Source organism: Strongylocentrotus purpuratus, unplaced genomic scaffold (assembly GCF_000002235.5).
Source record: "Strongylocentrotus purpuratus isolate Spur 01 unplaced genomic scaffold, Spur_5.0 spur5_contig_865, whole genome shotgun sequence".
NCBI classification, from domain to species: domain Eukaryota; kingdom Metazoa; phylum Echinodermata; class Echinoidea; order Camarodonta; family Strongylocentrotidae; genus Strongylocentrotus; species Strongylocentrotus purpuratus.
The window spans coordinates 679797-692562 of NW_022145574.1; the positions used below are offsets into that span (position 1 = coordinate 679797).

Below are 12766 nucleotides of genomic sequence, written 5' to 3' on the forward strand. Positions count from 1 at the left end.
TTTAACATATTGCGCATTGACAAATTCTGGCAATTCGCCTTCTCACCTATCTGTCTAAATTATGGCGCATTGGCCTTACTGCATGTTTAAACTTCCTTAGCAGGCGCGTACGCACGGGGGGGGGGGGGGTTGAACCCCCCCCCCTTTGGTATTTGTCAGTGTGTATTTTGTAGGAAACCCCCCCCCCCCCCTAAAAACCCCCTTCCCCACCCCCACCCTTAGATTTTTTGTTTGTTTATTTGTTGTTGTTTTTTTAATTATAAAAAATAAATAAAAAATCATGCCCATGGCTGACCTAAAAAAGGTGACCTTACCCCCTCCCCCCCCCCCCCCCCCCAAACGAAGAAAAATGTCAATTTTTCAAATTTCGAGACAAAAAAATGAATAAAATAGTGTCCTCTTACCCCCCCCCCCCCTCCCCCGCTTATTCGGCGGCTGGCTGAGTAGTTGTGAAATTTTCGGCCCGATTACAAAATGTTAACCCCCCCCCCCCCCCCCCCCCTTGAAAAAATCCTGCGTACGCCACTGTTCCTTACTGTTCCTTAGCCTAGGCCATTTCTTGTAAAGAATACCTGCACGATTTGCAGCAATTCACTTTAAATCAAATAAACAAACATAGAGTTGAAGTTTGTTAGAGATCTTTTTTAAATAATTTGTGTTCACTCTTTTTGTGTAGCTATTTGCCAAAATATCTCCTGGATATCTCCTCGCTTTGAAAAAGTCGAATTTCCGGTGGGTGAAAACGGAACATGGGCAAATTCAACAGGAATGTGTCCATTCAACACTACTCAAGGTTTGTTTTGAGGGTCTTTCGTTCATCTTTAATTTGGGGAAGCGTACGATCAATATGATAATTTCCCTATTAGCTTGTTCAGATATGGCGCGGGCCCAATCGGGTATAATACGACTACGGACGAAGCGACCGCAGTATTCACCACATGCGTGCAACGTACGCGAAACCGAAGCGTGGGGAAAACTTCGGTCTGTTTCGCGAACGCTAGCGCGCTGACCCAGTTAATCAAGTACATTCGTTTACGTGCAGTTGTCCAAAAAAGACGTAGACGGCGTTAACCAGTATTTGCCATGATACACTCCCTTTAATGAATGGCAACTGCGCGATCGAGAATGACTCATTAGATCGCAATATCAATTCAAAAGTAGCTTTAATATCACGATTTTCAACCGATGTAATTTGTTTTTACTCCATTATTGAACACTAGCGAATCAAGATAGGGGCTTAGGGTCTAAAAGCCCCTCCTCATAGATATTCAAGCCCCTAAACTGTGTTCATGAAATCAATACATGAATTAAAGCGAGGGTCACGTATACAATGAATGCAGGAATCCGAAACCCCCAGCCCTCCGACCACAATAATATTCAAGATCCGCAAGTGTAGTTGAATGTTTTGAAAAGTTCCAGAGTCATGAATTACTTGAGGAAATTTTAATCATAGACGGAATTTCTTTACTTCATTAGTATGTCCCCTTCTTTATTGTATCTGGTAATAATTGTTTGCCAGTGTGCTTTTGATATAATAAATATATGTGTATTTTCATTTTTATACCGAACAGTTAATGAACCGATTGGACGGGCTCTGTGTATCGGCGATGGTATTACCCAGAGCCAGTGGCAACCTGTGGATAATTGCGGACCATTTAGAAATGTCACAGATATTCTCATCGAAATTGCACAGGTTTTTGGAATTTTCTTTTCAAATTTCAACCATTAAGAAGAGACTTGTTTTAAGAACCCTCATATGTAATGCAATTGTTTTTAGTATATTTGACATGCCACTGATCATGAAAACCTGATCAATTGTGATTTCAAGGGAAACATGTTCGCTAATTTTATGTTACCTTAACCCTAATGAGTAAGAATGTTTTGCGCTGCGTCTTAACCCCTTTAATTTTCAAATCCATGTTTTTTTCCTTTTCTGTCAATTCCCCCGCACATTTTGATACCAAATTTGTGCAATTCGGACCAACGGTAGGGGTGTCAACTTACAATTATTGATCATATGTCAATCAAAATGTGCATTTTCTCCATTTGCTAGTGTGTTAGCCTGTCGATGAATCAATAATCATTTCAAAATCACTTGATCTTTGTCATTTTTAAGAAGGTTTACACTCCTATTCCACTAAGTGAGACCCATCCTTGGTTCATCCTACATAAAAAACAATAGAAAACTTGTAATGTTTTATACCCAGAACATTTTAAAAAGACGATTATTATTTGATAATTATGACAATTAATGTGTTTTTTTACTTGATTTTAATTTTAAACAAACCATGTACTTCATCCGTTGAAGTGTTTAAATATTCCAAACAACTTATTTCCCAACCATTTTAATACTGTAAAACTGCAAAGTAGGTAAGTTTTGAAAATTTTGCGAAAAATAATGAACGAAGCTAAATGATGAAAAAGTTTTGTTGCCATGATGTTCATTATACTAATTCAATATGTGTATCAATTTTCCTCTCCATTTTTCTTCCCTTTGTTTTCTTCCTCAAGGGGGAAAGGGGGTACTTAGTAAAACAAAAAGGTGCTCATTACCCCCCCCCCCCCCGCTTATGCCCCTCTAAATATTTTGTCACGAAATGCCCCCCCCCCCATCGCCCCCTGCTCAAGCAGCCCCTGTCATAATGCCCCCTCCCCCCCCCCCCCCGATATTAGAAATCCTTGAAATACCTCGGCTTCATTAGGGTAAAGGAGAGAAAGTCATATCACTCAATATAAACATGCTGCAATGATATTTTCCTCTCAAATTTAGGTAATCGTAGATGAAGAAAACGCAGGTAAAGTGAGCCAGCAAGTATCGTCTGTTACTTCCAACATCGAAGATATCACATCAGATGACATCACGTTTGTGGCAGAAATAACATCAAACATTGTGCAGCAAAATCTTACTAGTGAAGAGGTATTCTGCACGATGCCAGACCAATTATATTGAACATGAATATGAATTCAATTATTTTATTTTGTTCTGATAATCATCTAATGGTAAACAAATTGGAGCCTTCCTTTTGGTACATGTGTTAAATTGCCATAGATGTGAAAGCGGTAAATATCATAATCGAATTTAATAATAATGGACGCCTTAAAGCTAAACTACTGTGAATTAAGAATTTACTAAATCCTTGCCCCGTATCAGACTTTTTTTTTTTGGTATAATATCTTATTCGTTCTATGACAGATGTAGGTCTCTCACTACCCTTTCATATCATGTTGACACCTTGGCAGTTGCTTCATCCAGAAGTTGTGTAACGACTTTAAAAGAACAGCTGTGCTAAGGCTTTCATGTTATTTAATTATTTAATATCCTATCGTCATTCAGTTTCATTTCCGAGATTTGGCAAATTTATCCTACTATAGAATAAACCATTTTCATCCTTTGTGTTTGAATTGAAAGGTAACAAACTCTATAACGAGTATTGTGAGCAATATAGCTCAGGTAGAAACAGAGGAACTTGAAGCCGCAGAGGCAGAAGATGGGGCAATAAGTAAATTTGTCCAGGCTTTTGAGGAACAAATCAGTCGTGCTGATGTTGCCGATGGTGGGATGCTCCTCATTCAGCAACCAAATATAGCCGTACAGGTGATTTTATATTTATATCATAGGCTACGAGAAAATCATTTGAAATCCTCCAGTATACTTAATATAAAAGTTAACTTCCAAGTTGTATAATTGTTTGCATGCATATTTAAAATAAATATTTGGTTTAAAAACCTGACAATGCCATTTATCTATTGTGGTCCCATTCAATCTGGTGTCCAACAAGGCGCGACACTTTCACCATTTTTGTTCATGCAGTTGTGTAGATCTGCCAAACAACATTATTATTTGTGCATTTATGTGTGCATGATTCTTCATATTTTGAATTTGTGGGATGCCTTACTTGAACTTATGTGCATGGTTGCAATCGTTTCATTTTCAATCATCAACGATAACGATAATAATAAAAATAATAATAATAATGATGACAATAATAATGATGACAATAATGATAACAATTGATCTAATAGAAAAATAATTAAAATAATATTAATGAAATAGGTTATTAATTATAGTATTGACAATAATACAAATAATATTAATAATAATGATGATGATGATGATAATATTCGATTTGTAATGCGCCATTGCGAAGGAGAAATCAAATAAAAACATTTGGATTTCATACAAATACTGACAAATGAAATAAAAGGGAATGATTAATTATATTCCAATCCAAATATAAATGATTTTAGATTACTTTTGAACACCTCAACTGATCTGCTTTAACGAATTTGTCAAGGGAGAATAGTTCAAAGCGAAGGTTTCTTCTCCCAGTTCCCCATTTTTAATAATAATTACAATAATAAAATAGTAATATTGATATTTTTGTAAATACAACCGAATTATAATACATTAATAATCATAATTTTAATGATAGTAATATTAGAAATAATGATGATGATGATTATGATAATACGAATAATAATAATAATAATGATAGTAATAATAATTAAAATCCAAATTCACATAACAGGTCCAGAGTGTACCTGCTGACGACATAATGCGTGGTCTTGTGCTTTCGCTAGCTGGATCCAGTCCTTCAGACCTGACCAAGGCCAATATTACCATCGATGCTCCGACCCAAGATGACCGCGATGACGTCATTGCTACAAGACCAGGCATCATCGCTCAGGTGAACATTCCACCTTCAGTTGCATCCGTCATTTCGTCCACGGCCCCACTCTCAGGATCGCCGTCGAATGGCAGTGGTGAATATGTCCGGGTCAACTTCAATGTATTTTCAACTCCATCCCTGTTTATTTCTAAATCATTGCGCACATTCAGTGCAGCTAATGAAGACTTCAATCGATCGGCTAACTCTCCCGTGATTTCTCTCAGTATTGGAAGAGGGAAAGTTGCAGCATTGACCGAGTTCATCAACTTTACCTTCACTACAATAATGGTAAGACCTATTACAATAAATGTCATTATAAAATTGTTTAACAAAGTACACTTATTATTTTGTAATCTGCCATTAGCAGTATTTATAGATAATTACATTTTAGACATATATATATATATATGTATATATATATATATATATATATTTATATATATATATATTTATATATAGGGGGAAATGTAAACATTATATGTATAGCAATCTATTTTCTCTTTTTTCTTTTTACTCCTGTGTTTGATTCCCCTCATGACAAATGGGCTTTAAACTAAACCAATCAAAGTTGTCATTAATTCTTCCTTTATGTCTTTTTAACTAACTCTATTATGGGTCTTACGTTTGTTGTTATAGTCTGGATACGTGAATCCCATGTGTTCATTCTGGGATGAGGAGCAGGAAGATTGGTCCCAAGATGGATGTGTTCTTGTTTCTGGAATCACATCATCCGATGATCGCTCTGATGAGGAGATCGTGCGCTGTGCGTGTGATCATCTTACCAACTTCGCTGTTATAATGGTCAGTGAAAAGCGGATTAGTGGAGTGAGAGAATGAGTTGAATGTATCAAATGAAATGCATTGCATATGGTCACACGCAAAGTCACACACACACACACACACACACGCGCGCGCGCACAAAATGTTCGTTGATATTATATATTCGATATTTGATATGTGTGGCATGCTTAATTTTGTTAGGGATGTTATTTGGATCTGCAAAGACCGAATTAATACCCAAATCCCAATTGTTTTTTTTAAACATCACGTAAGCAACTTTGGCGCAAGTCGATTTTTGCACTTTCGCAAACAACGCCTCCTGTGCATCCAAGCATAAACACATGCCACAAAAAATGATGCCAAACGATTTGTGATAAAACACTCTTTCGTAAGATGTATAATAATTAACTTTTTATAGATGATTTTTTTATAATAATTAGCACACTGTAATGCTGGTCTTCAATTGGGTATGAATAATATTTTCACTCTTGAGATCAAAACAAGTTTGAAGGTGTGGTGTCTCGAGTGAAAGGTAGTAAAGTGATATTATTTTGTTTCCATTAGTAATACGAGGTGTCACCACTTTCTATTATAATGAACCCCAGATTTCTCAGTTTTCAATTAACGACACATAGACTTTATGAGAGATAATCGTAAAATAATCAGTTTTATTTGAGCATTCGAAGTAGATGTTTCAGTTTGGGCTCAATTTTCTTTCATGTTACAGGATATCCATGGACAGGAGGGTTCATTAATCGAGGCGTACAACATCCTGACTTACATTGGATGCTGTATTTCTATCTTCAGTCTTCTTGTCACATTGGCAACCTACCTGTGGAACAAGTGAGCCCATTAAGAAGAAATAATGCAATCATTAATGTAACACAAATGAGACAGAATGTGTAATTAGTCTCTGGTCGTTTTATTTTCAACTTTATTTGGAAGCTTTTGAATTAATTTGCTTGGTGATGAAGGGATGGTGTGACGAGAGTCATAAATAGGTTGCAATTAGTAATCATTTGTTTGTAGCATATCAATATATTCTACATTGATACTCTATTAACTTCGTAAAGCAAACCATCTGCCGTTTGGTGTGCGGTTTGCAGAGAATAAAAAGCATATTAATTTCGAACATCTTTGGCGTACTATTCTCCCATTTGATACCGTCCTAAAATAGTTACACTCAGATAATTTTATATTCAACACGCGTGGCCATTCTGATGGTTGTGTCCAGTGTTAAAAGAGATACATGTATAAAAGTAAAGCACAACCACGTGATCTCCTCAATTTACAAACATTTCCCCTCGATTTTATTTCGTTTTCTTCTTGTTTGGCGTTTTTGTTAATGTGTTGCCAATCAGGTGATGGTAAACTTGTACATGTGTGGTACAATATTGCTTCGACGCTTTCCTAACCTTATTTTAATGTTCCAATCTTGATAGGGATTTGAGGACCAAACAGGCTAACAAGATCTTCATCTGTCTGTGTCTGACATTGCTATGTCTCTACACGACATTTGTCATCATGATCTCTCTCGATTCAACCAGAGATTATCGTGAGGTCCAAGCTGGACCCTGTGGGTTTCTGACGGCCCTAGTTCACTTCTTCGTTTTGTCCTCTATTGCATGGATGGGTGTGGAAGGGTACAATACCTACCTCATTATCGTGAAGATCTTTAACACCTACATCCAGAATTTCATGATCAAGGCTTCCTTAGCTGCATGGGGTACGATATTTGATTCATTATATCTTTTTAATGGGAATATTGCTTACTATTAACATGAAGTGTATGCATGGTTTTGCAAACGGATTATAGTCCAACAGTGCACATGAATTCGTAAATGTTGCCATTTATGTGTAATTCTTTCGTTATAACCATTATTTAACGACATTCGACATGGCATGTGATTTGTACAAAGAAAACCCGGATAGTATAACAATCGAGATATCTTTATCTTTTTAAAAAAGTAGTATAGTGCCGCCATGACCGTGTTAAAAAAATTGTGAGCTGGACAGCAGAAGAATAACATAAGTAGGCCTATACAAAAAACGGGGAAAAGATAGAGCTTGGCCCACGACTAATGTAGGCTTATTTTGGATTACTAAAACAATTGTATTTCCTCATACACGTATGTCATTACAGGAATTCCTGTACTTATCGTGGTTCTTACTGGAGCTATTGCTAGAGACTCTTATGCTCATGATGATCTGTAAGTGGTAACGTTTGAAAGTTTAGTTGGAATATTGGATTGCATAGCATTAGTTATACTTTATGATCTTCAAATTTCGGATTCAGTAAAATTATATTTATGTACGTTATCGTGGTTCTTACCTGGCACAGGGGTTGTATTGATCATGTAGGATGCAATTCCAGGGCAAGGCTTGCCTTTAGCGCTCAGAGACTTCGGTGGAAAGCGCTCTATGAGAACCTTTTTTATATTAATTATTATTTAATCTGGTTTTTAGGTATTTGGTATTTTGGTAACTTATAAGTTAGCAAGTACGCAATTTTATTTGGAATTGGTATTTAAGTATCACTTTCGCGGGTATGTATAGTGATCCAAGTTTTATAAAGGCCACTAAGCGAATTTAGTCACCATACATACTAAAATCTCAGATATTGTTGATAGCGTATGGACAATTACGCTTGGACTTTCCATTAAATAGATGATGGTAAATCATCACAATGACATTTTCTCAGTTAAAATGTTTCAAGGACCATTGACATTTTAAAAAAAACTATCGCTAAGATAGTCATTATTGATTGACTTAATTCAGTCTATTTAAAAAATGCATATTTACTATCAATAGATGCTTTCTACAATTCTGGGCTCGAATCGGTGGTCTCTTGATTCCCATGTCCATCATCCTCCTCATCAACATTGTCATCTTTGTCCTGGTGGTTCGACAGTTGCTCCGGTCAGCCAACATCGCTGGTCGGGTGAAAAGAGAGGCTAAGGTAGAACGTCGCGAGACTATCGAACGCGTCCAGAACGCGATCTGCATCTTGCTCCTGCTCGGTCTGACCTGGGTTACCGGATATCTTCTTTTAATCCCGTTATTCAGTCAGGTAATTCCAACTGCGTGGTGTATATCTATTGTAAGAAGTATCTTGAGAACTATAATGTTATAATGATTAGATACACCAGCAATACCTCTGTAGATGTCTAGTATTTGAAGAACATGAGAGAGGATACCATATACCTAATTATTATTTATAATGCCAAATTTGTTGTTATTATAACAGGTGGCTCAGCCAATCTTCGTCGTCCTGAACTCCTTCCAAGGATTGTTCATCTTTCTACTCTATTGCGTCCGGAAGCCTTTCATTCGTAAGAAATGGGGGCTAACTTGTTTCGACAAGTTCCTAAAGAAAGAAGCAAGCACTTCCAGCGGTGTGGTAAGCTCGACGGGGCTATCCTCGTCATCTGGCGTGATAAGCAAATTGCGTCCAGGAGCCTCGGATAATTACTTGTTGCCTACCAAAGACGACAAACCCGACCCTATGTGTAGGTTCAATCCGACCTATGATGTTAGCCAGGTGGAGGAAGGAGTCACACCACCAATGAGCAAAGATATCCAGAGTTTCACCGAGGAACAGAAGAAGGACACGGATCGTGATGCAACAAGCACCGATGTCGTGACGGTCAGTCTCCCTCTTGATGCATCTGTCGCAAATGTCACTGAGAGAGGTGATGGTGTTCTCTCCACCACGGATGCTGACACGGTCAGTGTTACTCTAGATTCAACTAATTCCAGCAAAGCTACTGACGGTAACGACTATGGTACTTCTACCAACAATGATGCTGCCATATAAGGATGCAGAGGGTAGCACCAAACACAGAGGCTTTTTATTCAATAATATCAAAGCAAGAATAAGGTCTTAAGAGAACATGATGTTCCAATGGAATACTAGGCAGGGGAGGGGTGGACTGGACTGGGTGTCGACTGTGTCCCTTTCCCCTCTCCCGATCATATTGCAATTACCAATATACCGTCATCACATATTCGGGCAACCAGGTGTGGTAATTTGTTATCATCTTTATTATATTTCAATCATGAATTTATGTATTTTCAATTAATATGTATTTTATCGATGCTGTTAATTATGATACCATTGTTTTGTTTACCATACTTTATAGTGTATGACCCAGAGAAGAGGTCATTTTTTTTTAAACGTATTTTTCAATTAATTGTTATCATTTTTTGTTAAGACATGATATATAATGGGAAAGGAAATTAGGCAATGACAATTGTCATACAAAAACAAATTTCCCCATTGCTGTCCTCTTTTTGAATTTCTTTGCAAAGGTTGAATAAAATTGTCTCCGCCGAGAATCGAGCCGGGTCACTGGCTGTGAACGGCAATGCCTTAACCACTAAACCACACAGAAAAGGAAGTTAGGCAATGACAATTGTGAAGCTCATAAAAACAAACAAAAAAATCCGCATTGCTTTCCTCTTTTTAAATTTCTTTGCAAAGGTTGAAGAAAATTGTCTCCGCCGAGAATCGAGCAGGGTCACTGGCTGTAAACATCAATGCCTAAACCACTAAACCACAAAGAATCCCCCCCCCCTTCCCCGAGCTTTTTGCAATTACCATCATTCAGTCACAATGTATTCGGCTAACCAGGTGATTGCTATTTGTTATCATCTTTATTATATTTCAAAAAAGAAATTATATCTGTACAATTTTTTTTAATCTTATCAGAGTATTCATGATCAGAACATTTTTTGTGTATGATACTTTGTGGTGTATTGCTCAGAAAAGATGTCTTTCCATTAGTGAAGAAAAACGTATATTGATGATGATGATGGTACGATGATTTTTTTTCTCCAATTCTTAATTGGTTCGATTTATTATTACATTTCAATGACGAAATAATCACGTATGTACAATTTGTATGAACCTTATCGAAGTGTTCATGATCAGAATATTTTGTTTATATGATACTTTGTGGTGTATTACTCAGAGAAGAGGTTTATCCACTTTTTGAGAAAAACGTATAATGATAATGATGATGGTAAGATGATATTTTTCAATTATTAATTGGTTCGATTTATTATTACATTTCAATGACGAAATTACGTATGTACAACTTTTATGAACCTTGTCGAAGCGTTCATGATTAGAATATTTTGTTTATATGTACTCTGTGGTGTATTACTCAAAGAAGAGGTCTTTTCAATTTTTAAGAAAAACGTATAATGATGATAATGATTTTTGTTTAATTCATTTAAGTCATTTTAAGTCATGACATAATATATATATATATATATATATGTAATGCAAAAGGGAAAATAGACAGTGATGGTTGTGTAGCTTAAAGCAAATTTCTCCATTGCTGTCCTCTTTTTTGATTTTGTGTGTGTGCAAAGGTTTCAAAAGATTGTCTCCGCCGGGAATCGAACCGGGTCACTGGCTAGAACGCCAATGCCTTAACCATTAGACCACATAGAACTCCTCCCCATCCGCATTCCCCCAGCATATTTTCATTTGTTCATAATTGTTATTTCAATGACGAAATTATATATGTACAATGTATATGTATCTTGTCGAAGTAGTCATGATCAGAAGATTGTTTATATATGATATGTTGTGGTGTATTAGTCAGAGGAAAGGCATTGCCTATCAAAAAAAGTTTAATGATGATGGTGATGGTACGATGATTAGTTTGTTCAATTCATTTTAGTCATGTTTAGTCATGGCACGATTTATATATATATATATATATATACATATAATGCGAAAGGAAATTAGACAATGACGGTTGTGTAGCTTAAAGCAAAGTTCTCCAATGCTGTCCTCTTTTTAATTTGTTCTGCAAAGGTTTAAAAAAATTGTCTTCGCCAGGAATCGAACGATTTCATTGTGAGAGAACGCCAATGCGTTATCAAGTAGACCATATAGCGACACCAAATACAGTTGACAAACAAATTTGGCAAATATCGTGGAAAAATAAATGTACTCCTGCGTTGGTTGACGAAATATAGACAATTTAAGAAGAACTAATGAAGAAAAAAAACATAGGAGTTACAATATATTCTGATTTGAGGCTTTATACCTTAAATACATGCAGTTCTTGAATTGACATTGTTGTTGCATAATTATATTGTCTAACAGTTTCATATGCTTCTTAATTTAAAATTGCTTAGTCGAAATTGATATTACTACGTATTTTACTCAGAAAAATGTACCTTACTGTTGATTATTTGGTTGTATTCATTACCGATTTCATTAAAGTATTCATAAACTTTATTGTTCATAATGTCCTTGAAAAAGGGAGACCCAAGTTTATCGTTAAATTACTCACTAATCCTGAATTGTCTGTTGTTAATGTGCACATAATAGAAAAGCTTATAAATATATATATATATAACTTACCTTCATAATCATAGCGCCCAAGGTAAACTTTCTGTAAACCCTAAACATGATTAACTTGAGAGATATTGTTTCAATAAAGTGTGAAAGGTAGGCAGTACTCTCTAAATTTGAAAGTCTTATTTTTAAATCTTAAGTCTTACTTTTAAATCTAACAGAGACTGATATTAGTGACGAACCCTTTGGGATTTAAAATAAGTCTAAGCTAAGACTTGAAATTTTAAGTCCCTGAAAAGGTTTAAAATTTAAGTCAATTAGATTTATATTTCAAGTCTTTTAATATTTATTTTAAACCTTTCTTGGATTCATTTCAAAAATAAATCTAAGCTAAGACTTAAAATTTTAAGTCCCTGAAAGATTTAAAGTTAATAAAATTCAACTTTAAGTCAATTGTATTTATATTTCAAGTCTTTTAGATTTACTGGTCTAGCTAAGCCATTAGAACCATTTGGTAAAACTTCCAACCAATTGAACGGCAACAACACTTCAATACTGGTACGTCTGTATTATCAATGTAAAGGCATCGGTAATAAGTAGACTTATACATAATTTAATTAATCGAATTTTTTTTCATATACTTGTATTTTATTGAAATTATTTTAGTTCATAGTTAATGTTTCCCTTATTCATGTTTAATTAAATGGAATTCATACGAAGTAGCGAAATGTCCTAATAACTTGTAATTTATATTTGTAGTATTTTCGAAATGAATTGCATATACCTAAATCATCAGTAATTAAGAAATGTGCTGTAAATTCAGAAAAATTGTTAAAAAAACATAGATCTGCACGCACCCCATATTCAATATGCAAATTAATTGGTGTCAGCTGGTTCAACTGGAAATATGCCAACAGTCAGTCATCAACAGGTGCAACTGGAAATATGCACATCTTATTGGCGAGAAGTTTAAGTCTTTCCAAGATTTATATCTAGA

General features: G+C 35.7%; 2 protein-coding genes across 2 annotated transcripts; both read left to right on the top strand.

The window, feature by feature from the left end:
• The first annotated feature begins 4556 nt into the window (after nt 1-4556).
• LOC115919548 (adhesion G-protein coupled receptor G2-like) lies at nt 4557-7229 on the top strand. Its single transcript, XM_030973648.1, has 4 exons — nt 4557-4958; nt 5307-5471; nt 6178-6293; nt 6893-7229. Exons 1-4 carry the CDS (start codon nt 4557-4559, stop codon nt 7227-7229), a joined length of 1020 nt encoding a protein of 339 aa, XP_030829508.1.
• Nucleotides 7230-8303: 1074 nt separating this feature from the next.
• LOC115919709 (adhesion G-protein coupled receptor G2-like) lies at nt 8304-9873 on the top strand. The gene is made up of 2 exons (XM_030973676.1): nt 8304-8520; nt 8698-9873. The coding sequence occupies exons 1-2, from the start codon at nt 8308-8310 to the stop codon at nt 9265-9267; spliced, it is 783 nt and encodes a 260-aa protein (XP_030829536.1). The 5' UTR covers nt 8304-8307; the 3' UTR covers nt 9268-9873.
• Nucleotides 9874-12766: the final 2893 nt, after the last annotated feature.